Here is a 25247-nt window from a genome sequence, read left to right as displayed (position 1 = left end):
TCTGGGGTCATCAGTGGTGTACCCCAAGGTTCAGTGTTGGGACCCTTACTTTTTAATATATTTATAAACGATATAGGGTCTGGGATTAAAAATACCATTATAATCTTTAGAGATGACAACAAGCTGTGCAGTGGAATAATGTCCTTACAGGATGTCTCCAATTTACAAGCCGACCTCAATGCACTGTTTATTTGGGCAACTATGTGGCAAATGAGGTTTAATGTTGATAAATGTAAGGTTCTGCACTTGGGGGCTAAGAATATGCATCCATCATACATACTGGGGGGGGTACAAATGGGGGAATCAATGGTGGAGAAGGATCTGGGGGTTCTGGTAGATCACAAGCTTAATAATGGCATGCAATGCCAAGCTGCGGTTTCTAAAGCGAGCAAAATCCTCTCTTGTATTAAAAGAGGTATAGACTCCAGAGAGAGAGAGAGATATATATATTACCCCTGTACAAATCATTAGTAAGACCTCATCTGGAATATGCAGTTCAGTTTTGGGCACTAATTCACGAAAAGAACATTGGGGAACTAGAGAAAGTACAGAGAAGGGCAACCAAACTAATAAGAGGCATGGAGGAGATCAGCTATGAGGAAAGATTAGAGGAACTGAATTTATTCTCTCTTGAGAAGAGGAGATTAAGGGGGGATATGATCAACATGTATAAATACATCAGTGGTGTGAAAATGCTGGTTCTGGCCAGCTCAGTGGATTGCTTTAAAAATGGCCTGGATTCTTTCCTAGATACACAGAATATAACTGGATGCTAACATTTATAGGTAAAATTGATCCAGGGAATATCTGATTGCCTCTCGGGAGATCAGGAAGGATTTTTTTCCCCTGCAGGAGCAAATTGGATCATGCTTTGCTTGGGGGGTATTTTGCCTTCCTCTGGATCAACTCTGAGTATAGGATTATAACTTTTTTTTTTTTAAATGGTTGAACTGGATGGACTTTTGTCTTTTTTCAGCCAGACTAACTATGTAATGCTTTCCAAGCTCCTGCAACAAAAAAATAATAAATACACTTTTTTTTATCTGCAAAAGTGTGCATTTATTATTATTTGTCAAAAGGTGAACTTATCCTTTAAATTATTGTGCAACACACACAGACACACACACAGCCTTGAAAAAGTATTCATACCCCTTGAAAAGTTCCACATTTTGTCATGTTACAACCAAAAACACGTAAATGTATTTTATTGGGATTTTATGTGATAGACCAACACAAAGTGGCACATAATTGTGAAGTGGAAGGAAAATGATAAATGGTTTTCACGCCACACTTTTCAGATATTTATTTGTAACAAATTTTGAAAACCATTTATCATTTTCCTTCCACTTCACAATTATGTACCATTTTGTGTTGGTCTACTACGGAAAATCCCAATAAAATACATTTATGTTTTTGGTTATAACATGACAAAATGTGGAACATTTCAAGGGGTATGAATACTTTTTATAGGCACTGTGTACATTTTATATATATTTTTTTTTAAAACTGTCCATTTTGGTTTCGGCTTTCAACCAAATGCATCCTTAATTTTTGGTTTCTGTCCAGAATTTTTATTTTGGTGCACCACTAAGAGGAATAGTGCCTCATTGCTGGTGTCAGTGGGAGGAATAGTGCCCCACTGTTGTTGTCAGTGGGAGGAATAGTGCCCTGTTGTTGGTGGCGGGGGGGGGGTGCCTGGTGCCTGGTGCCTGGTGCCTTGCATCAGTGGCTGGAGTAGTGCCTCCAGGGCCAGATAAAAGAAGTAAACAATGGGGCGCATACAGCTCCTGGGCCACAGTTTGGAGACAACTGCTCTAGAGGATTGTGCATCACCTAGTACCTGGACTTGGTACTTGTTTAGACTGTCATACAGAAGCCTTTAAGTTGTGTTTTAAGAGATTATATTGTTTTCAACCAGTCTTCAAAAAGATTTGCATGAGGAGGAAGGAAAAGTAAAGTATGAGCACAACCATTATGCAGAGCACACCTGCATACATAATGAGTAAACATGCCTCTCCTGTGCTTACTAAAATTATGCACAGAAGTATGTAACATTTATGTATATTACGTAGTTAAACTAAGTTACTTGGTTAAACTAAGCAGATCACATAAATAATAATAAAAAAACATCACCAAGACTATAGATTGTGATCGGCATTACTAACCCAGGGCAAAACCAGAAAAAAAAAAAATGTGGGTCCACCATATCTTGTCAAATGTCCCAAAATCCCTTTAGATCACTTCCAGAACACCTTGATACTCCAAAAACTGAGAGTGCTGTAATAGGAAAATAGTGAACAAAGCTGGTATAAAAATATGTCTGTCCCCTCCTCAGACTACCCGAAACTGGCTGCCAAATGTAAAGAGTGCCTTCATTGGCCAACCAGAAGGTGAGTGGGGGTATCAGAGAAGATTTGACCACACCTTACCTTAAAAAAAAAAAAAAGGGACAAAGGATTCTAGGCTACGTTTGCTGGTAAGACAAGTCCAAAGGCAACACGCCAATTTTAAAGGATAAGTTCACCTTTTAACAAAAAATAATAAATGCACTTAAAATGCAGTTAAATGTAAAATTACAATTTTTTGTTTCTAGGAGCCTGGAAAGCACTGCACCAGCGATCAGCAGATCGTGGGTGCCATGCAGGTCTCCTGCAGACTATCAGTGTAATCTGTCTGCCCGTATATCATAGCAGCAGGCAGTTTTACACTAACAGGAAGAATGAAACTACCACAGAGCTCAACAGAGCCTTGACAGTTCAATGAGAACTACAAGCCAACAGCCATAAAGGCTGTCAATGCTTACAGTTCATTGATTAATGGGCATCTGTAAAACAATGATGCGGCAATGTGGGCGGAGCCCCATGCAGCCGCACTTTCTATTTCTATTTCAGGTACTTCTATAGCGCCATCAATTTACACAGTGCTTTACATATACAGTTGCAAGAAAAAGTATGTGAACCCCTTGGGATTATGTGGAGTTTTGCATGAATTGGGCATAAAATGTGCTCGGAATGTCATCTAAGTCACAATAATAGAAGAACACAGTCTGCTGAACATAATACTACACAAACATTAGATCTTGCCGTGGTTTAATTGCACATAACATGTAAACATTCACAGTGCAGGGAGGAAAAAGTATGTGAGGCCCTAGCTTAATGACTTCTCCCAGAGCTAATTGGAGCCAGGAGTGAGCCAACCTTGACTCCAATCAGTGTGATGATATTGGATGTGTTGCTGACAGCTGTCCTGCCCTTAAAAGACACACACCTGTTTTGGGTTTACTGGTTTCAAGAAGCACTGTCTGATGTGAACCATGCCTCGCAGAAAAGAGCTCTCAGAAGACCTACGATCAAGAATTGTTGACTTGTATGAAGCTGGAAAGGGTTACAAAAGTATCTCCAAAAGCCTTGATGTTCATGTGTCCACGGTAAGACAGATTGTCTACAAATGGAGAAAGTTTAGCACTGTTGCTACTCTCCCTAGGCGTGGTCGTCCTGTAAAAATGACTGCAAGAGCACAGCGCAGAATGCTGCATAAGGTAAAGAAGAATCCCAGAGTGTCAGCTAAAGACCTACAGAAATCTCTGGCACATGCTAACATTTTTGTTGACACATCTACAATAAGGAAAACATTAAACAAGAATGGAGTACATGGGAGGACACCACGGAGGAAGCCATTGCTGTCCAAAAAGAATATTGCAGCACGTTTGAAGTTTGCAAAAGAGCACCTGGATGTTCCACAGCACTACTGGCAAAATATACTGTGGACAGATGAAACCAAGATTGAGTTGTTTGGGAAGAACACACAACACTATGTGTGGAGAAAAAAAGGCACAGCACACCAACATCAAAACCTCATCCCCACTGTAAAACATGGCGGAGGGAGTATCATGGTTTGGGGCTGCTTTGCTGCCTCAGGGCCTGGACGGATTGTTGTCATTGATGGGAAAATTAAATCCAGAGTTTATCAAGACATTTTGCAGGAAAACGTACGACCATCTGTCCGCCAACTGAAGCTCCGCAGAGGATGGGTGATGCAACAGGACAATGACCCAAAGCATACAAGTAATTCAACAAAACAATGGCTGCAACAGCACAGAATACGCCTTCTGGAGTGGCCCAGTCAGAGTCCTGACCTCAACCCGATTGAAATGCTGTGGCATGACCTTAAGAGAGCGATTCACACCAGACATCCCAAGAATATTGCTACACTGAAACAGTTTTGTGAAGAGGAGTGGTCCAAAATTACTCCAGATCGTTGTGCAGGTCTGATCTGCAACTACACGAAACGTTTGGTTGAGGTTATTGCTGCCAAAGGAGGGTCAACCAGTTATTAAGTCCAAAGGTTAACATACTTTTTCCTTCCTGCACTGTGAATGTTACATGTTATGTGCAATTAAACGATGGCAACATCTAACGTTTGTGTAGTATTATGTTCAGCAGACTGTGTTCTTCTATTGTTGTGACTTAGATTACTTTCAGAGCACATTTTATGCCCAATTCATGCAAAACTCCACGTAATCCCAAGGGGTTCACATACTTTTTCTTGCAACTGTATATTGTACATTCACATCAGTCCCTAACCCTCAAGAAGCTTACAATCTAAGGTTTTTTTGAATTGTGACAGCAAGATCCCCGGGGTTTCAGGAAGAGAGGAATCTGATACTGAACACGGTACACTCTAAAACATGGGTGTAACATGTAACATATTCAGAAAGGTCAACGTATCCTTTAACAGGCTATCTTTGACTCCAAACACTTAAAACGAATTTCCTTCACCATTATGAATGGCCAGGGTTATGATTTTGCAAGTTGCAATAATCTAAGACATAAGATAATATAATGTATTTCGTTTTTTTAACAATACATATTTACTATCGGTATGTTGGGTCCCTAAAGTGCTCTATTACATGTTCAATTTAGTAAATGCACTTAGCAGCATAAGTAATGGGGACCCTTGCTGACTTATCCTAACTAGTTTGGCACGTAGATTGGAGTTTTACAAGCCTATTCTACAGTGCACATAGATTTCACTACAGGTTGTGTTTTCAGAAGACCCAGCTGGGTCACATCTGGGCAGATTGATACCCCCCTGGAAATTGACGGGGGACAACGAAAGCCCTATACACACACTTCTACAGGGTAATGGAGAGCAATTAAAAATGCACTATAGGTTAGAGTTGGAAAATTGATTGGTATGGTTTGTTGTACAAATGTAAACCTCCACCCCCAATTGGAAAACATGGATATGCATTTTTAAGGTTTGAGTGAATAGCGAACTGCTACTGCTCAGATTTATGAAGGTGTCAGTTGTGAATCACTGAATTTGAGTTATTAGTGCATTAGAATAAAGCAATATTGGTTACGGCTGTGTAAACAGTATTCCACCTAAGATGCTCATAACTTAATTGCTGTGAGGTTGGCTGATTATGAGAACAATAAGCAGCGAGTGGGACTGGGCACAGTGCGCTCTCTGATAATTATCTATGTGGCAGGCAGGATTTATGGCGCTGCATGATGTATTCTCCGTCCTTTTCCCCCGGCAGAGGTGAAGGGCGATCTATAAGAGCTGTCATTAATGCTGAGCCAAAACCTGTTATGTCTCCTTTCTCCGCCACCATACCAGCTGCGTTCCTCTTGCCCACAACCATATCCTTCAATGCTCACATACAAGAAATCCGAATCAGAGGACTGTCTGCCTGTCTTAAAGGACACTGGCGATGCAAGAAAGACTTAAAATGACTTGATTCCCTCTCGCTGCACTTTTGCATTCTGATGTGGAGGAGACCTCCACACTGTCAGAATACACCATTCAGCAAATCAGAACCGCCGGCTATAGCTGCACCACTGATCAAGAGAAAATTTCCCAAAAGGCTGGTTATACATCAATAGGTTGATTTTAGTACAACCAGCCTGCCCATACATGGACTGAAATTTGGTCGGTCCTTGCTGAACGAATTTCGATCCATGTATGGCTAGCTTTTGGGCTGCTGAACTCCTTTCTAAAAATACTAGGTGCCTAGCTATCATGTTAACAGACTAGAAAAAAAAATGTATACTAACCTAGGTGGATGCAGTATTGAATCTGTCCCCCACCGGCTCTGCACTGAGAACTGAGCAATCAAAGAACGTTGATCGCTCAATTCTCAGCATTCTGTGAGCAGAGGACTGAGCAGAGGACTGTCAGAAAATCATAGCACTAAAATAAGAGGTTTGGCTTGACAGTCTCGCAATTAGCAAATTTAGAAGGTGGCCAGCAAAAGAAGTGAGACACTGACCTGGAAAAAGCTTGCAATCAGTGAAATGGGAAAGTCTGAATTTTTTCCTCACCTGGACGCCTTTGTTCCAGGAGAGGAAAAAGAGCTTAAAAAATGGGCCAAAATACTATTTTGTTCTGGTTATTGGAATGCACGAACACTCAAATACTAAAACGAACCTAGTGTTTAGTATTTCTTCCCCCAAAACGCAGGAGTGAGGTGATAGCCAGGGGCTATCGACAACCCCCTGGCTATCATGAGGGTATTCTTTTCTGCCTCTAAACACCTGTGTGTATAGACACATAGGCTAACATAGAGGCAGTAAAACAAGAAGTCAAACTCCTGTAAAAGTGGCATTTTTGATGCCCAGTATGCATGACCCCTTAAATTACGGTAAATAAAAAAGGTGCATGAAATCAACTCTTGAAAAGCATTCACTAACTCTCTTTAGCCTTTCCAAGATTACCACTGAACCTACATAAAACGTTTTGGTCCGTTTAAAAGGAAAAATGAAATATTTCACAAAATTCACCTTCTTCAGCGTTCCAGCCCGGGTGCCCACAAAGACCACTGAATGCCCATCGTAGCTGTAAGCCGCCACACTAGCCATGCCATCATTCTTTTCTTCAAACAATGGGAGACCCTCGATCACCTTCAGGCCACCAATGGGCTGATTCAGAGCCAGGCCACAGAATGCTTCATGAATATGGATAGGCTGAAAAAGAAAAGAAATGACATTATACTGACCACCCTAGACAGGAGCGTATCATCTCCAAGGTTCGTGTGTGTTAAATGCTAATGCAACTAAGACTGTGGTTTTATTAAAATGGATTCTACCGTTTCCCTGTGCAGGCTAGCAGACTTGAGTACTGGGAAATTACTGCGAAATGCCTGTCCACATGCTCCTTCCTTTTACTAGGCTTAACCTGTGATCTATGCTGAGCCATGGTGGCCCACACATACCTTGGGGCCTTTACTTGGTGTGATTTGGCAAAGCACTTGCCATTTTCACTGAATGATATGCAGCAAACCTCACTGGGTTCTGATTGTTTCTCACACAATCTAAGCCAGTGTTTCTCAACCTCTTTTCAGTCAAGGCACCCTTTAAAAATTATGGACAGTCCCGGGCACCCTTTAAAATTATGGACTGCCTCGAGGCACCCCATTCTAAAATGTGAAACACTATTCTAATAGTTTTATATATCGCAGCAACACCCACACATAGAGGACACACAACATTAGTGATGATTAATTCTTCCACAGCAAATACACTTTTGCACGCTGGTACTGACTAGTATCCCAATGTTTCCCTTCTCCCGCAATTTTTCTACATTACTGAGCTGATGTGACCCCAGCACTGATAGAGAGGGGCAAAGGAGGGTAAAACTAGGATGCTGTGCAGGCAGCCAACATCCTTATCAACTGATGATGTCATTGGTTGTCACATGCCGGCGGCTAGAAGGTGGTAATGGTGCACAATGAAAACCTGTGGCTTTGTGTAACTAAAAGGCAGGCTTGTTCCACCCACTGGCTTGTATACGCGTTTTGGGCAATTTTTATACATTTTTCCAAGGCACCTCTGAAGAAATCTCAAGGCACCCTGGTTGAGAAAGGCTGATCTAAGCTACACAAGTGATTTTCTTCTCTTGCTACTTGCTGGCGTTCACACCGTTAAACATCATAACAGGAACTTCTCAGTGGATCAGCTGTAATACTTAAATCAATAGGAGTAGTAAATTACCAAACAGATGGAACCAATAGCTCTTTATGGAGTAAACTACACAAAATTCATGCAGTTGCATCTTGTAGCTACCAAATCACACGATAAAAGTACTGTGCGATCACACAGCACTGATCCAATAATTCAACTACATGTTACTTCCGTGTCTTACTATACACAGAATGTTTTGTTGCGTTGGTTAAACAATCTATTACTACTCCTAGCAGCACAACTGGATGTATAGTTTAAAAAGAGAAGTACAGCCAAAGCTATTTTGGCTAATTACAGGAATGCAGTTAGCTCTGCACTCCTGGCCCCCATTTTCAGCCGACAGCGGGCAAAAGCCTGCTGTCAGGTGACATCAGAGAGACAGTCTAGGCTCTGAAAAGATCCTGACCATATGGACCTGGACCGGCAGATGGCTCAGCCTCTCAGCAAGCCGCTGAGAGACTGAGCCAGTCGCTCCCTCCCAGTCCTCCGGTGAGCACTGGAGGGGCAGAGCAGAGAGCCAGAGACTGACAGTCACTGATTTTTGCTCAAAGTGGAGAGAACCGAGTGATCAGCAGTGTTTGATTGCTCAGTTCTTGGTCTTCGAGCCAGTGTAGGACAGATGCAGAACCGGATCAAAGCTGTATCCTAAGTGTTTATTTTTTTAAAAACCTTATACTTCTCTTACACTATTATGCATGTACTTACATTTCAGGCATCATTGCACTTGTTAGGACAAATATCTAGATAGAAGAGTACTTGAGCTTCATTCACAAACGAGCAGCAGAAAATATATTTTTCTAATTTACCAGTTTTTACCAGTTATAGTATTAACACGTTCTGCAACGCTTTACTAAAAACACAAACTTTCCCATCAGTCCCTGCCCCATAGGAGCAAGCACTACCCAGCTTACCTCCACACAACTGTACCATACTCATACATATACCAAATTCATAAGCACGCAGAAAAATTGGATAGAGGTTTCTTTCCCTGACATATTTGATTGAAAAAGATCAGATTCAGGTTTCCTAAATGTGTGTTAATGCATTAAAATCTGGGCTAGCACATTCAAACTCTTGTTTTTAGGTGTAGTCTGTAAGTACAGATGTACATGGAGGCATCCATGTTGGTTCCGTAGCATACAGGCTCTGTTCTCTGCTTAGTAGTGGTGAGCAGGGGTTGTGCCAGCTGACTGCCTTTAATTCACTGCAAAACTACCAGGTGGGGACTGTCTGATCTAAAACCAAAGATTGCAGTTTCGAATGACTTGAAAGACACACAATGCTCCTGGTAGTCTGAAATCTAAATTACCAGGGCCCTAGGTTATATGAAGGAGATTGGAAGCAGCAATTGCCAGTCACCTCCCCAGTATTAAAATAAATATAAAAAATACAATTGTAGGCAGCACAGTGGCTAAGTCATTAGCACTTCCACCTGGTAGTACTAGGGTCATTGGTTTGAATCCCAACCACAGCACCACCTGCCTGGAGTTTGCATGTTCTCCCTGTGCCTGTGTGGGTCTCCTCTGGGTACTCCGGTTTCCTCCCACCTCCAAAGACATGCTGGTAGGTCAATAAGCTCCTGTTTAAACTGGCCCTAGTATGTGTATCTATGAATGTGAGTTAGGGATCTTAGATTGTACATTACTTGAGGGTTAGGGACTGATGTGAATGTACAATATATATGTGTAAAGTGCTGGGTAAATGGACAGCGCTATACATGTATTAACATTAATAATAACTAAATTTGCTAGTAAAATGAAACATAAAATACTATAAATAGCATTTTGAGACATTTTTGGAGTGGTCACATGAGTGCAGTCATTCATTTCCTAATCCACTGGGCATGGGAAGAAACAAAAATCACTCTTATTTCTACTGATAATGTCAATCAACCTGGAGGAGGAGCAATGCCTGCCCATGAAGAAATGTCCAGCCTCTTCTACTAAGGTGACAACGCTGTGATGTTGGGGTAGGTGGAGAGAGGGCATTGTCATGGAGCACATAACCCAGCAGAAACAGCACAGGAGAAAGGGGGACAACACAGTGGGAAATTGAAAAGTCAAAATACTGAATTGTCACATTGAAAGAAAAAAGGAAGCTAGGTCTATAAAAAGGATGCTGGCAGGATCAACAGGAACATTTTACAGTAATGGAAGAGAGAAATTAGAAGGTCTGCCACACTGAGCATTTTCATACCCTTTAAAAGGGATTAGAAGACCTTTTTGGGAAACCAGAACTAGTTACAAGAAATTAGACAAAAACACACCTCCACAATGAAGAAGGTGAAGGACAGTAGAGCTGAACACTGCATTCTTCATGTTGACTTTAAATACTATATGAGGAAAAAGCAGACAAAAAATTTTTTACAAAAAAAACAACAAAAAACCCTGTACCTTGCCTGAGCAAACAACAGATCTCTTTGAAATGTTTCTTGCCCCAGAGACTGGCATGCATAAGGAACATCAGCCGTGGGATTGGCATGCTCTATTGTGGCTCGTCGCCAGGCCATAGCAGTTATGCAGAATGTGTTTGCTATGTGTTAGCGCAGATGCACATGCACAACGCAAGGGGAAAAAATAAACCACAATCGTCGAGAAAGGAGCTCCTGACTGGTTCCCTGCCGGCGGAGGGTGAAAGCTATGCAGATGTAAGCCATCCTGACACCATCTGCTACACATTGTTTGTTTCCAAAATTCAGCTATGACATCAGGTGAACCCCAATCAATACGGAGGACTGGGTAGCATATATAATTATTTTTTAAACCGTAAAGTGAAAATCTGAGCTCAATAAATTAAAAACAATGAAGCTTGCAATAGGTCAAAAAGTGATGGAACCCCCCCCACAAAAAAACACGTATTATTAATGGTCAAGATGGCTATAGCTCGGCTTCAAATAACGCAGTCAGGAGGAGGGATTGTGATCAACAGCTGCCATTTTTTTATTATTTTTATTTTTTCCATACAGTTGATGCATCTCAAAAAGGCACTACAAATACAGCTTTGCAAAAAAAAAAAAAAAAAAAAAAGAAAAAGGACATGCAAATACAGCTTGGCACTGCCCGTTCATCTCCCCGCACGCAACTTCAGCTGTCGACATCTGCATCTACTCTGTTTGGCCATGTGAACAACAAAATCACAGCGATACTTATTTTTCATTCCGTAATAATCTTTAGCTTCAGGTTTGCACCGTTCTGCATTGAGAAGGACATTTACCATGTTAGGTAAGGAGAGAAGGGAGACACAGAATGGCTGACACTTGCCAGAAATCTTTGTTGACTGCTAGACCCGCATTGGCCAAAAGAGAGAAGATGAAGTCACAGCAGCTCACATTACTGCGTCCTAACTTTATAAGGGAGTTACAGTAATTTATCCACATCAAAGAACATTTTTGAAATGTTGAGGGGCCCTCTAAATGTTGCATTATCCAAACTTAAAGAAAAAAAATATTTCTTCTAACAGAAGAGGATTCCTTCTTGCGGGAGAATATTGCTTTAACTGGACTTGCACATTAATCAGCATCGTTCTCTGCATTACGCCCATGTCGTTGAGGTTCCACGCTTAATCGCTGACAGACGGTGAACTAGCCTTTACCTCTTCTCTACAAAAAGCAGTACGTAGTATGGAACAGCCCTTATCAACCTTTTTAAACATGGAGAAACCCTTAAAATAAATTTGGGTCTCTGAGAACCTTGCTAGTAACTAATTTTATCTACAACTTATGGTAAATTAGCATGAAGGTCAGTGGGAAGAAAGCTCCTCACATCTGTGATCAGCTAGAAGTATCCCCCCCACCGAATAAAGATAGGTAACTAGAGACACCAAAAACCTCTTTAGCTATCAGAGATAGAAGATCCTCACAGCTCAAGGAACCCCTAGCAACCTCTGGAGGAAGCCTGATTAAGAAAGGCTGGTATAGAGGTCCAGGGCAAAGCATCAAGGGTCACTGCTACACAAGACCAACAAATTCACCAGGAATTTGTAGAGATCATAATGAGAACTGACCTTACTAGGGCCTGTGACATGAACAAAATTTAGCTTTTTTTGGTGGGAATGCCTACAATCAAAAGCTTCTTCTGGTTTAACCCATTTCAAAAAGTTACCAGAGGGTCCTGTATGTAGGCTGCCCAAATTCTCAATGTCTGGCTGTCATGCTGTTTCACTGGCTTCTTTAGTACTTTTGGAGAAATGGACCTGAAACATACATTATATATATATTTTTCATTAAGTGCAGGGATATAAATGTGTGTGTGAAATATATATTATATACATACATACACACACACACACACACACACACACACACATACATACATACATACACACACTATATTGCCAAAAGTATTGCGACATCCCTCCAAATCATTGGATTCAGGTGTTCCAATCACCTCCATGGCCACAGGTGTATAAAATCAAGCCCCTAGGCATGCAGACTGCTTCTACAAACATTTGTGAAAGAATGGGTCACTCTCAGGAGCTCAGTGAATTCCTTGGTACCGTGATAGGTTACCACTTGTGCACTAAGTCCACCCGTGAAATTTTCTTGCTACTAAATATTCCACGGTCAACTGTTAGTGGTATTATAACAAAGTGGAAGCAACTGGGAACATCAGCAACTCAGCTATGAAGTGGTAGGCCACGTAAAATGACAGAGCGGGGTCAGCGCTTCATGCTGAAGAGCACAGGGCGCAGAAGTGGCCAATTGTATGCAGAGTCAATAGCTAAAGACCTCCCAACTCCGTGTGGCCTTCAGATTAGCACAACAGTCCATAGAAAGCTTCATGGAATGGGTTTCCATGGCCGAGCAGCTGCATCTAAGTTTTATATCACCAAGTGCAATGCAAAGCGTCAGATGCAGTGGTGTAAAGCACGCTGCCACTGGACTCTAGAGCAGAGGAGACGTGTTCTCTGGAGTGAGGAATCATACTTCTCTGTCTGGCAATCCGATGAAGGGGTCTGGGTTTGGCGGGTACCAGGAGAACGGTACTTGCCTGACTGCATTGTGCCAAGTATAAAGTTTGGTGGAGGGGGGATTATGATGTGGGGTTGTTTTTCAGGGGTTGGGCTTGGCCCCTTAGTTCCAGTGAAGGGAACTCTTAAGCATATGAAAACATTTTGGACAATTTCATGCTCCCACCTTTGTGGGAACAGTTTGGGGATGGCCCCTTCCTGTTCCAACATGACTGCGCACCAGTGCACAAAGCAAGGTCCATAAAGACATGGATGAGTGAGTTTGGGGTGGAGGAACTTGACTGGCCTGCACAGAGTCCTGACCTCAACCCGATAGATGAATTGGGATGAATTAGAGCAGAGACTGTGAGCCAGGCCTTCTCGTCCAACATCAGTGCCTGACCTCACAAATGTGCTTCTGGAAGAATGGTCAAACATTCCCATAGACACCCTCCTAAACCTTGTGGACAGCCTTCCAGAAGAGTTGAAGCTGTTATAGCTGTAAAGGGTGGGCCAACTCAGTATTGAACCCTACGGACTAAGACTGGGATGCCAATAAAGTTCATGTACTTGTAAAAGGCAGGTGTCCCAATACTTTTGGTTATATAGTGTATATGCAGACCAGGACTTTTCATCCCAAAGCAGACTTCATGTTTGTTCTGGGTCAGTGACTCAAAGTACTGAATTCAGTGACAGGCAGCTAGCATTTTCAAAAGGTCAGCAGATTAAACATCTTTAAAGTAAAGCTTTGTCCTCTTCCATTTCGTACCTCCAAACTGGTTAGTGAAGCTTGCAATCACATTAAAGTCAATAGCAAGGCACAAGATGGGGTGTTCAACCTTACAAGCTCTGTTTGAGAAATACATTGCACAAAGCTCCTCTAACACTTTAGAAGAACGCTGAATCAAAGTTCAAAACACTGGATGTTTATCAACCTTAGAGTCCAGTCTATTTTCCATGGGCGTCATTGACACCATAAAAAAAAAAAAAATGGATGTCGTCAATGGGGGACACAAGACACTTCTGCCTCACACTCCATATTGCCCATTGAACACTGCCACAGCTTCTGCTTTTCCTCCCTATCACTATATTGTTGGAGGGCAATGTCCCACACTGGCCTCTCGTGAAGGAGATGAATGGGTGTCTCATAGGAGAAGTCCCCGGTCATATTGACATCTTTCAACATTTTTCCTGACCTCAAGATGAATGCTTTCTGTACATGTCCCTTTCTGTCTTGAACATCAATCCAATGTGCCGTTGATTTTTACTTTCTTCATCAAAAACAAAATTTTACGGACGTATATTGATGTAATCACTTTACATCAGCATGCCTGCAAAAAACAAAACAAAAAAAAACAGAAGAAAGCGCATACCTATTCAGTGTCTAATCACGGATCTAAACAGACATGGATGTGTACAGATTATACCGATTGTCATCAGTATACATCCGCCCGCCAGTTGGAATACATTATTGTCTGTTTTCCATCTGTAAAAAGAGGGAGGAAAAACAGACATGAGGAATGCCCATTTGAAAAGGAGACTAACAGGTGGCAAAAGAGATTTAAAACAAGCCTTTCCTGACTTCTTTTAATGTGAAGTTATTTATTCTCAAAGATCATAAATTCTACAGTTGGGTTTCAGTCATTTTCAAACAGCTTAAATACACCTGCTGTGTGTTTACATTGGAGGGCTGGCAGGATCAGCTTTTAAAGAAAAAAGATTTACTTACTACTGTGAACTTTAAATTAAAATTAATTTGCTCACCAAAGCATATAGATCCAGAGATGAATGAGCATTTGTTTTAAAGCATTTTTACTGCTTCCTCAGAATATGTCAATAAGCAAAGCTAGTGGGTTCATTTTGGATACAGTGTGGATGGATTAAATCCACTGTCAAAAATGAGTAAACTGAAACTTAGAAAAAATTTCCACTTCGTGTCTGTTTAACAGGTGTCAGATCAGTGTGGCTGTGAGAATTTTAATTGTGTCCTTGGGAGGGAGATTTCCCTTCAGTTACTATTTGATGGCATTCAGACCAGAAAAGCAGCAAGGGAAAACCTCCCTGTCTCTTATATGATGGGTGTCTGACAGAACAGGAACTGAGGAGAATTCCCCCAACAGGGACAATGCCCATTACAAAAATATTTCCTAGTAAAGAAAGAAAGGCTTAGAACCTTGGTCAGGATTTTATTGATTTCTGTGCTCCCCACTGGGAGCGATTTTTGCAGGCTTCCTGTCTAGATGAAGGGTGACAGACAGAACAGGAACAGAGAGGGAAACACGTCTTTTCTATGTTATGATAGAAAGCATTTGAAAGCTAAGGGCTCATGTACACGGGGCGTTTGGAAAACTCTTCTGAACGATGGAAACTGACTGCTGGAAAACGTAGCTTAAAAACGTCAGTTTAACCGCGTTTATGCACGTTCAGAAGCGGTTTAAAAGATAACCTCAGGAGATCCTCCAAAATGCCCAGAATGCACTGAAAAATAGTATACAATTAACTATTTCAGACATTTTGAGAGAAATAGAGAGAGCAGAAGCAGAGAGAGCAGTATGTGTTGAGATGACCTGTCTTTTCTGGTTGTATTCACTATGGATCCCATCATGAGCATAATGTGGCACATTCTACCATTTTTTCCTTCACGCAAAACCTGAAACTGACTGAGCTACTAGGTCCATTTGAATACATGGAAGATGCTTTGCATGCATTTCTGATGATGAAAAAAGCCTCTGGACAGCATCTGGATATGGAACAGTTAAAAAAACGCTTCTAAACACAAACGCTTATAAATGCGGTTAACCGCGTTTACAAGCGTTTGAAATCTACTTCTGAACGCAAGTTTGGTGCATTAAAAAAAAACGACTGTAAACTCAACTGCCTGTAAACGACTATGTATACATGGACACATAGGAAAACATTAGGGAGAGTTCAGGGGCTGCTGAAAAAACGCTGAACAGTTCTTGAACGTCAGTTTAGCAGCTGCAGTGTACATGAACCCTAACAGAGGTTCTAACCCAGCAATGGGCAAACTACGGCCCGCATACGGCCCGGCGGACCTTTTAATCCGGCCCGCGGAGCTAGGCTCCCGCTAGGCTCCTCTCACAGTCCGCCCTGAAGACCGGTGTAGCATGAAAATCTGTCTCCTATGAGGATCTGTCCCCCTCGACGTATCTGCGCATGTGCCGGAGATCGCCGATCGGCTGCTAATGCCTGAAACTGGCACATGCGCAGATACGTCGAGGGGGACAGATCCTCATAGGAGACAGATTTTCATGCTACACCGGAACGGCGCGGGAATACGGCGAGAGGAACGCGCGGAGCAAAGGTAAGTGAATTGACACAGGGGGGACTTGGGGACTTAATATGGGGGATGAATTACTATAGGGGGGATGAATTACTATATGGGGGATGAATTACTATATGGGGGGTGAATTACTATATGGGGGATGAATTACTATGGGGGATGAATTACTATGGGGGATGAATTACTATATGGGGGATGAATTACTATAGGGGGGATGAATTACTATGGGGGATGAATTACTATATGGGGGATGAATTACTATATGGGGGATAAATTACTATGGGGGATGAATTACTATATGGGGGATGAATTACTATATGGGGGATGAATTACTATATGGGGGATGAATTACTATGGGGGATTAATTACTATATGGGGGATGAATTACTATGGGGGATGAATTACTATATGGGGGATGAATTACTATATGGGGGATGAATTACTATGGGGGATGAATTACTATGGGGGATGAATTACTATGGGGGATGAATTACTATATGGGGGATTAATTACTATGGGGGATGAATTACTATATGGGGGATTAATTACTATGCTTACAATGGAGGAATATTACTATACTTACTATGGATGACACATACACATCATTCATCTACTCTTGGTCCGGCCCCCGGGTCCAATATATGAACCCATTGCGGCCCTCAAGTCAAAAAGTTTGCCCACCCCTGTTCTAACCCCTTTCTGCTGTATACAAAAAAATGTTGGCTAGAGTTTGTCTTTATCATTACAGGTTGCCTTAAAGACACTGGCACAATCCCGACTCCAAGGAATAACCAGCCTGCCACGTCGACAGCAAGACTGTTCTAGGACACCCAGTGAAATGTCACATCTGCGGCTACTGTGCCACAAATAACAGGGTGTCGCTGTAGCTGTGCGTCCTTTGAAGTGGCTTTTCAGGGAAACCACATTGTATTTAGAGCAGCGCTGTCTGCTATCCCCGTCCCTGCACGCTGCCAGAAGTGTGCGAGTATGAAGAATGCTGAAATGAGCAGCACGTGAGGCCACACTGCAAATGGAAAGAGGAGAGCAAAAACTGGGACAAACACATGCAGGAATCAAGTCTGGTGTACGACGGAAAAATTAAGGAGCGGCGGCGTACATTTCATTTTCTGAAATAGTTCAGACTTAATTACATTTACATAATGCCTGCTTTCTCCAGACCTCCCACTTCATGGGCTTATTTGCAACCTTCTGTTTTTTCCCCTCCAAAACACGACGACAGTCTGGAGCAGCCGTACACAATTTAAAATGTGCAGATTGCTACGTCTAATGAACACGCGTCTGGATACAAAACCGATGGATAGTGTACAGTTTGAGTCATCTATGTGAAAAGGAGCACCATTCACAAACATATCTTCTATCTCACTGCTTTTTCATTTTTTTTTTTTACATTTTTTTTTTTTACACCCAACTGATTCCTAAGCCTAGGTTCACGCCTATGAGTTTACAGTGTTTAACAGGATCTTAGACACAGAGAATATTTACAAGTAAATGCTCACTGAATGGCACCACTGGAAAATCATTACCGTATTTTCCGGCGTATAAGACGACCCCCTACTTTTCCTGTTAAAATATAGTGTTTGGGTTATACTCGCCGTATAAGACCACCCCTCTTCCAATGCACACCTGTGGGAAGAATCGTGCCCCATCATTGGTGTCAGTGGGAGTAATAGTGCCCCATCATTGGTATTAGTGGGAGGAATAGTGCCCCATCATTGGTGTCAGTGGGTGGAATCGTGCCCCATCATTGGTATCAGTGGGAGGAATAGTGCCCCATCATTAGCATCAGTGGGGGGAATAGTGCCCCATCTTTGGTGTCAGTGGGAGGAATCGTGCCCCGTCATTGGTGTCAGTGGGAGGAATAGTATCCCATCATTGGTGTCAGTGGGAGGAACAGTGTCCCAACATTGGTGTCAGTGGGAGGAACAGTGTCCCAACATTGGTGTCAGTGGGAGGAACAGTGTCCCAACATTGGTGTCAGTGGGAGGAATAGTGTTCCATCATTGGTGTCAGTGGTGGGGAGGAAAAGTGCCCCATCATTGGTGTCAGTGTGAGGAATAATGCCCCATCATTGGTATCAGTGACACCAATGATGGGGCACTATTCCTCCCACTGACACCCATTACACTTGCTGACCGATGTTCCAGTATGGTGCTGCTGCAGCCAGCATATGTGGTTGCAGCAGCACCTCTGTACGGCACACTTACCGGCCGCTCCTTCACTCGATTTTCGCGGCGCCGCTCGGCTCCGCCTCCTCGCTGGTGATTGGCCGCCTGTGTGCCTTTCCTGAGCTACAGTTCTGGCGGCCAATCACCAGTGAGGAGGCGGAGCCGAGCAGCCACGCGAACATCCAGTGGCCGAACTGAATAAAGGAGCAGCCGCGCTTCCTGGACTGGATCTTCGTGGGACTGGGACCAGAGCCAGGTAAGAAACAGCAGCCCCTGCCCACCCCTGTACTTAAGTGTCCCTTCCGTTGAAAGGGGGGGGGGGGTGCCGCCCTGACACCAAGTGTCAGCATGCCGTATACCGGCATATAAGACGACCCCTGACTTTTGAGAAGATTTTCAAGGGGTAAAAAGTCATCTTATACGTCGGAAAATACGGTACATGCATTTAGAAATGTCCTTTAAATGCATTTTTGACTATGCCAGTGTGAATGAGGCCTTGGAAGCAAAGCTTTGTAAATTCTAAGTATGGCCAGTTTTGAAAAGCTCCTGAGGCTTTCTACGTGAACAGAGTCTGGCCTCATACACACAGGACATTTTTTTCCCCTCCCAGTATTCTTGAATTTTGTGACACTCCCACCATAAGTGTATCATTGTATCTCTCTTTCCACATCCCCGCCAACATAAAGGTGAATAGTCTCCACTTATTCTATGCGCTACATTCGGTGTAATATACCATCTTACGAAACACTTATAATTCATTTCCATTTCCTTCATATTTACATTCCCGTGAATGAAACTATATATTTTCTTTTGTTTTTCCTCATCAATTATTACTTCTAAATCCCTTTCCCACTTCTCTATAAATAGTGGCCTTGTAGCTGTGATTAAACCTGTGAGAATTTTATCTATTTTAGTGATGCCGTGCTTCCCATCTCCTCTTATATCTAATAAGTGCTCAAAGGGGTTCCAATCCTCTCTTTTTCTTAATGGCACTGAGAGACTACCTACAAAATGTTTTAGTTGACCATACCGCCATTCATCCATTCTCGCAAATATATCCCTCCTACTTTCCAGTTCACTAAGTGGACTCAACTCTTCTCCCACCATTATATCTTTTAATTGAATATAATTCAGGACATAACAAAGGTAAATATTCCTAAGAACCCTGAGACTTGGTTTTTCTTTTTGGTACTGAGTTTTCGGTTAAAAAATATAAAAAAAACTGGATTATTGTATTATTTAAATGCAGCGAAGGGACTGATACCCAAGTTTTGGAAGAAACAACAGGCACCGAAAATAAAGGATTGGGTAGAAAGAGTGCAGAAGATATATAGAATGGAGGAACTTTACTATATGGAAGAAGATAAAGTGGAGGTATTTCGTACAAGTTGGGAAAAGTGGGTACAGTTTAAAAATTCAGAGGTATACCTAGAATATGTGAAATGAGGAAAAGAAGGGGAAGGGGATAAATATAGTACAATACCAGTAATAGCTAAGGTTCAGGATTTCTAGAATGAAGTTAAAAATGCATAATCAAAGGGGGGGGGGGGGATAGGTAAGGGGAGGGGTAAAAGGTCACCGAGATTAAGGTAATTTCTGGGGAGTGTTATGACAGAATTGTGTAATGTATATTGTCTGTTTTATTAGCTTTTGTACATTTAATATGGTGATTTGAAAACAATAAAATATTTAAATTTAAAAAAAAAAAAAGGAAATTTTTTTTCCCCTCTCCTGGATGCCTTCGCTCCAGGGGAGGAAAAATCAGCGTTAAAAACAAACCTAAAGCCACATTTCTCAAACACGTTTAGGCGCATCAAGTGTCTGGGCGTTCGTACACTCCATTGGCCAGAATAGGAATTTATTCTGGCGATTGGAATGAACTAATGCTCCAGCACATATACACACATTTAGGCGCATCAGAATTTGTGCGGAAAATTCTCCTCTCCTGAACACTCTGACACTGGGGTTTTTTTTTCTGCCTCTAAACGCCTATGTGGTAGGCCAACATACAGGGGCATTTAGAGGAAAGAAAAAAAAAAAATCAAACGCCCTTAACCCTAGGTTCACATCTGTGCGGGTGGTGCCGCAGCGGATCCGTGCAGCCGCACCACCCGCACAGAGAAATGCTGACCCGCGGGCAGCTGCCACTAATTCTAATGGCATGCTGCCCGCACTGGAAAACGTAACCAAACTGGGAACTGAGTTTCCCGTGCTGGCCACGTTTTCCAAAGAAGTGCAGGGACTTCTTCCCTGCGTGTCACGGGCATGGGAGTCCATTCAAATGAATGGGCTCTCATGCACATGCAAAACGTGCCCCGCACGGCTGCATAGATGTGAACCGGGGGTAAAAGTGGTGTTTTTAACGCCCAGTGCGCATAAGGCCTTAGGTTTAGCTTCCGCTATGCAAGTACTTGCAGCACACGTCAAAATGATTCTATATATTGAAAAGCTGAAATGAATGCAGGGTTTAACCCTTTCACTTTCAGACCATGCACTTCATTTTTAACCTCAGGTGACCAGACCAATTTTGCAGTATTTACCTTTCTATTTTGTTTTTTTCATTTTTCACTTACAGCATTCAGAGTTTGTAGAAAAAAAAAAACACCGAACATACATTTTCTAAAAACACATGGCCAGTAGAATAAAAAGATCATGCTATGGATAATGCTCCATTTATGCCATCATGTTGTGGGAACGTGCACACTCCCGTGCATCTGACTAATGTGAGGCACCGCAGGCTACTTGACTGTGTGATGCAGTGCTATTCAGAATGAGTGAATGGCATTCCAATGCATCTTGCCTACAGAGAAGGATTGAGGACACAATCTCCTCCTTTGCAGTCCCTGCTGCACTCATGTACTGAACAGTAAGTGCTCCATACAGCAAGCATCCTGATCATTCACATAAGAAAGATAGTAAACAAGAAAACAAAACATTCCTGTTCATCTCAATATGAATGAACACCGGGTAATCAACACTGTTCACTGTTCTGATCCTCCCCACTGGGAGGTGGTTACTTCTCCCCTACACAGCCCATTATCTCTCCTGTTACAGGTGGGAAGGGATCTGAGGTTGTGCATGAGAAAGGGAACCCAGGTTCTTTGTCAGCGACCAGCAGGGAAGACCTGTGTTGGCAGAGCAGCAAGTCTTGGCCATAGTGGCAGGGGATCACTTGTTGAATGAATTGCTACGATCAGTGGCTTCTCAGTCAATGATCACAACTGTTGATTTAATCAGCACAGTCAGGAGTACATTTCGGATAAGTTCACGCGTCATTTATAGCAGAGTGGAAAATAAAGGCAACAGAAGGCAAACTGACCTGGCCAGCTGGAAGAGTTTCTGTTCTACCATAGGATTTAAGTTGCAGGCAGTGAAAGGATTAAGGATTTCAATGAAAGTCCTGGGAAAATGTTTTCACACAGAAAAAAAACAGAGCATGTCCAGCAGTGATGGAGAGGAAGATGTTTGCATCCAGGACTCACACCTGGAAGGAAGTGACCGCTTATTTCTCGACAACAGATATACACAGCCATTTTTAACCTTCAGGCTGGCCATACATTATACAATTTTCTGTCAAATTTCCTTTAGATCAGTGGTTCTCAACCTTCCTAATGCCGCGACCCTTTAATACAGTTCCTCATGTTATGGTGACCCCCAACCATAAAATTATTTTCGTTGCTACTTCACAACTGTAATTTTGCACTGGGAGGAGTAGTGCCACATCATTGGTGTCAGTGGGAGGAATAGTGTCCCATCGTTGGTGTCAGGGGGGGGGTGGGAGGAATAGTGCCCCATCCTTGGTGTCAGTGGGGGGGGGGGGGAGGAATAGTGCCCCATCCTTGGTGTCAGTGGGGGGGGGGGGAATAGTGCCCCATCCTTGGTGTCAGTGGGGAGGAGGAATAGTGCCCCATCCTTGGTGTCAGTGGGGGGGAGGAATAGTGCCCCATCCTTGGTGTCAGTGGGGGGGAGGAATACTGCCCCATCCTTGGTGTCAGTGGGGGGGGGGGAATAGTGCCCCATCCTTGGTGTCAGTGGGGGGGGGAATAGTGCCCCATCCTTGGTGTCAGTGGGGGGGAGGAGTAGTGCCCCATCCTTGGTGTCAGTGGGGGGAGGAATAGTACCCCATCGTTGGTGTCAGTGGGGGGAGGAATAGTACCCCATCGTTGGTGTCAGTGGGGGGAGGAATAGTACCCCATCGTTGGTGTCAGTGGGGGGAGGAATAGTACCCCATCGTTGGTGTCAGTGGGGGGAGGAATAGTACCCCATCGTTGGTGTCAGTGGGGGGGGGAATAGTACCCCATCGTTGGTGTCAGTGGGGGGGGGAATAGTACCCCATCGTTGGTGTCAGTGGGGGGGGGAATAGTACCCCATCGTTGGTGTCAGTGGGGGGGGGAATAGTACCCCATCGTTGGTGTCAGTGGGGGGGGGAATAGTACCCCATCGTTGGTGTCAGTGGGGGGGGGAATAGTACCCCATCGTTGGTGTCAGTGGGGGGGGGAATAGTACCCCATCGTTGGTGTCAGTGGGGGGGGGAATAGTGCCCCATCGTTGGTGTCAGTGGGGGGAGGAATAGTGCCCCATCGTTGGTGTCAGTGGGGGGAGGAATAGTGCCCCATCGTTGGTGTCAGTGGGGGGAGGAATAGTGCCCCATCCTTGGTGTCAGTGGGGGGGGGGGGAGGAATAGTGCCCCATCCTTGGTGTCAGTGGGGGGGGGGAATAGTGCCCCATCCTTGGTGTCAGTGGGGGGGAGGAATACTGCCCCATCCCTGGTGTCAGTGGGGGGGGGGGGAATAGTGCCCCATCCTTGGTGTCAGTGGGGGGGGGGGAATAGTGCCCCATCCTTGGTGTCAGTGGGGGGGGGGGAATAGTGCCCCATCCTTGGTGTCAGTGGGGGGGAGGAATAGTGCCCCATCGTTGGTGTCAGTGGGGGGGAGGAATAGTGCCCCATCGTTGGTGTCAGTGGGGGGGAGGAATAGTGCCCCATCGTTGGTGTCAGTGGGGGGGAGGAATAGTGCCCCATCGTTGGTGTCAGTGGGGGGGAGGAATAGTGCCCCATCGTTGGTGTCAGTTGGGGGGAGGAATAGTGCCCCATCGTTGGTGTCAGTGGGGGGGGGGGAATAGTACCCCATCGTTGGTGTCAGTGGGGGGAGGAATAGTACCCCATCGTTGGTGTCAGTGGGGGGAGGAATAGTACCCCATCGTTGGTGTCAGTGGGGGGAGGAATAGTACCCCATCGTTGGTGTCAGTGGGGGGAGGAATAGTACCCCATCGTTGGTGTCAGTGGGGGGAGGAATAGTACCCCATCGTTGGTGTCAGTGGGGGGAGGAATAGTACCCCATCGTTGGTGTCAGTGGGGGGAGGAATAGTACCCCATCGTTGGTGTCAGTGGGGGGGGGGAATAGTACCCCATCGTTGGTGTCAGTGGGGGGGGGAATAGTACCCCATCGTTGGTGTCAGTGGGGGGGGGGAATAGTACCCCATCGTTGGTGTCAGTGGGGGGGGGGAATAGTGCCCCATCGTTGGTGTCAGTGGGGGGAGGAATAGTGCCCCATCGTTGGTGTCAGTGGGGGGAGGAATAGTGCCCCATCGTTGGTGTCAGTGGGGGGAGGAATAGTGCCCCATCGTTGGTGTCAGTGGGGGGAGGAATAGTGCCCCATCGTTGGTGTCAGTGGGGGAAGGAATAGTGCCCCATCGTTGGTGTCAGTGAGAGGAATAGTGCCCCATTATTGGTATTAGTGACACCAATGATGGGGCACTATTCCTCCCACTGACACCAGTGATACTTACCTTGCTGTTCCCTGCTCCAGCCTGAGCTCGCTCCCTCCCTCTCCCATCTACAGCCAGCACATCTGGCTGCAGCAGCACCATCTGCACGGTACAGACACTTACCGGTCAGCTGTCTTCCTTCTCTTCACTCACCCAGGCAGCTCCCTCACTCGATCTTCTTTGATCTTCGTGCTGCCGCTCGGCTCCTCCTCTCCAAGGTCCACCTCCTCGCTGGTGATTGGCCGCCTGTGTGCCTCTCCTGAGCTACAGTTCCGGCGGCCAATCACCGGCGAGAAGGCGGAGCTGTTGAGTGATCCCCGGGGTGTGGCCAGATGACAGGGGCGGAATGTCATCCCGCCCACATATCGCGGTCCAGGGAAATGTGGGCATATCTGCATGTGGGTGGACCCGACTGGAGACGGATAAAGGAGCGGTGTCTCCAGTCGGGTCCTAAGACCATCGGAAATATGTGTTTTCCAGTGGTCTTAGGCGACCCCTGTGAAAGGGTTGTTCGACCCCCAAAGGGGTCGTGACTCACAGGTTGAGAACCGCTGCTTTAGATTTACCTTAGCCTGGGCCTGCCCGATTGGATACAATTGAAAGTGTTGTTTTGGTATGACCTCATATTATATGGTTTTTGATAAATCTAAGACTTGGCCATACATTATACAATTTTCTGCCCAATTTCCTTTAGATTTACCTTCAAGTATGTAGAGCAAGGGCCTGCCTAATTGGATACAACTGAAAGTGTTGTTTAGGTTTGACCTCATATTATATGGTTTTTGGTAAATCTAAAGCAAAATTCTCAAGAACATTGTATAGTGTATGGCCAGCCTTAAGTGTAAATTGTCAAGAGCACTATGTTTTCAGACTATTTATAAGCATCTAAAATGCCCTGCTTAGCAGTCTTCCAGAATTTCCTTAATGCCTGATGAAGCCTGCTAAATGCTTTGTAAAGATGCAGCCGGCCATCCCATTAAAATCACCCTGTTAGTTTAAAAAAACATATCCAGGATTTAAGAACCCTGCGAGAGAAGAGGTAGTGTAGTCACCCCTGCAGCAGCAGCAGCAGCATTC

At 44.1% G+C, this 25247-nt stretch overlaps 1 protein-coding gene across 1 annotated transcript in view; it reads right to left on the bottom strand.

Moving 5' to 3' along the window:
• Positions 1 to 25247, bottom strand: part of PLXNA3 (plexin A3) — a 239429-nt gene that overhangs the window by 136166 nt on the left and 78016 nt on the right. Inside the window, exon 3 of the mRNA XM_089675234.1 lies at positions 6789 to 6971. Within this exon, the coding sequence (XP_089531360.1) occupies positions 6789 to 6971 (183 nt within the window). The remainder of the gene's footprint in view (positions 1 to 6788; positions 6972 to 25247) is intronic.

The sequence above is a fragment of the Staurois parvus genome, unplaced genomic scaffold (genome assembly GCF_062004578.1).
Source record: "Staurois parvus isolate SC_StPar_1 unplaced genomic scaffold, SC_StPar_1.0 ptg000154l, whole genome shotgun sequence".
In the NCBI taxonomy this organism is placed as follows: domain Eukaryota; kingdom Metazoa; phylum Chordata; class Amphibia; order Anura; family Ranidae; genus Staurois; species Staurois parvus.
The sequence above is the reverse complement of the archived record's forward strand: the minus strand, read 5'-3'. Positions and strand labels throughout refer to the sequence as shown.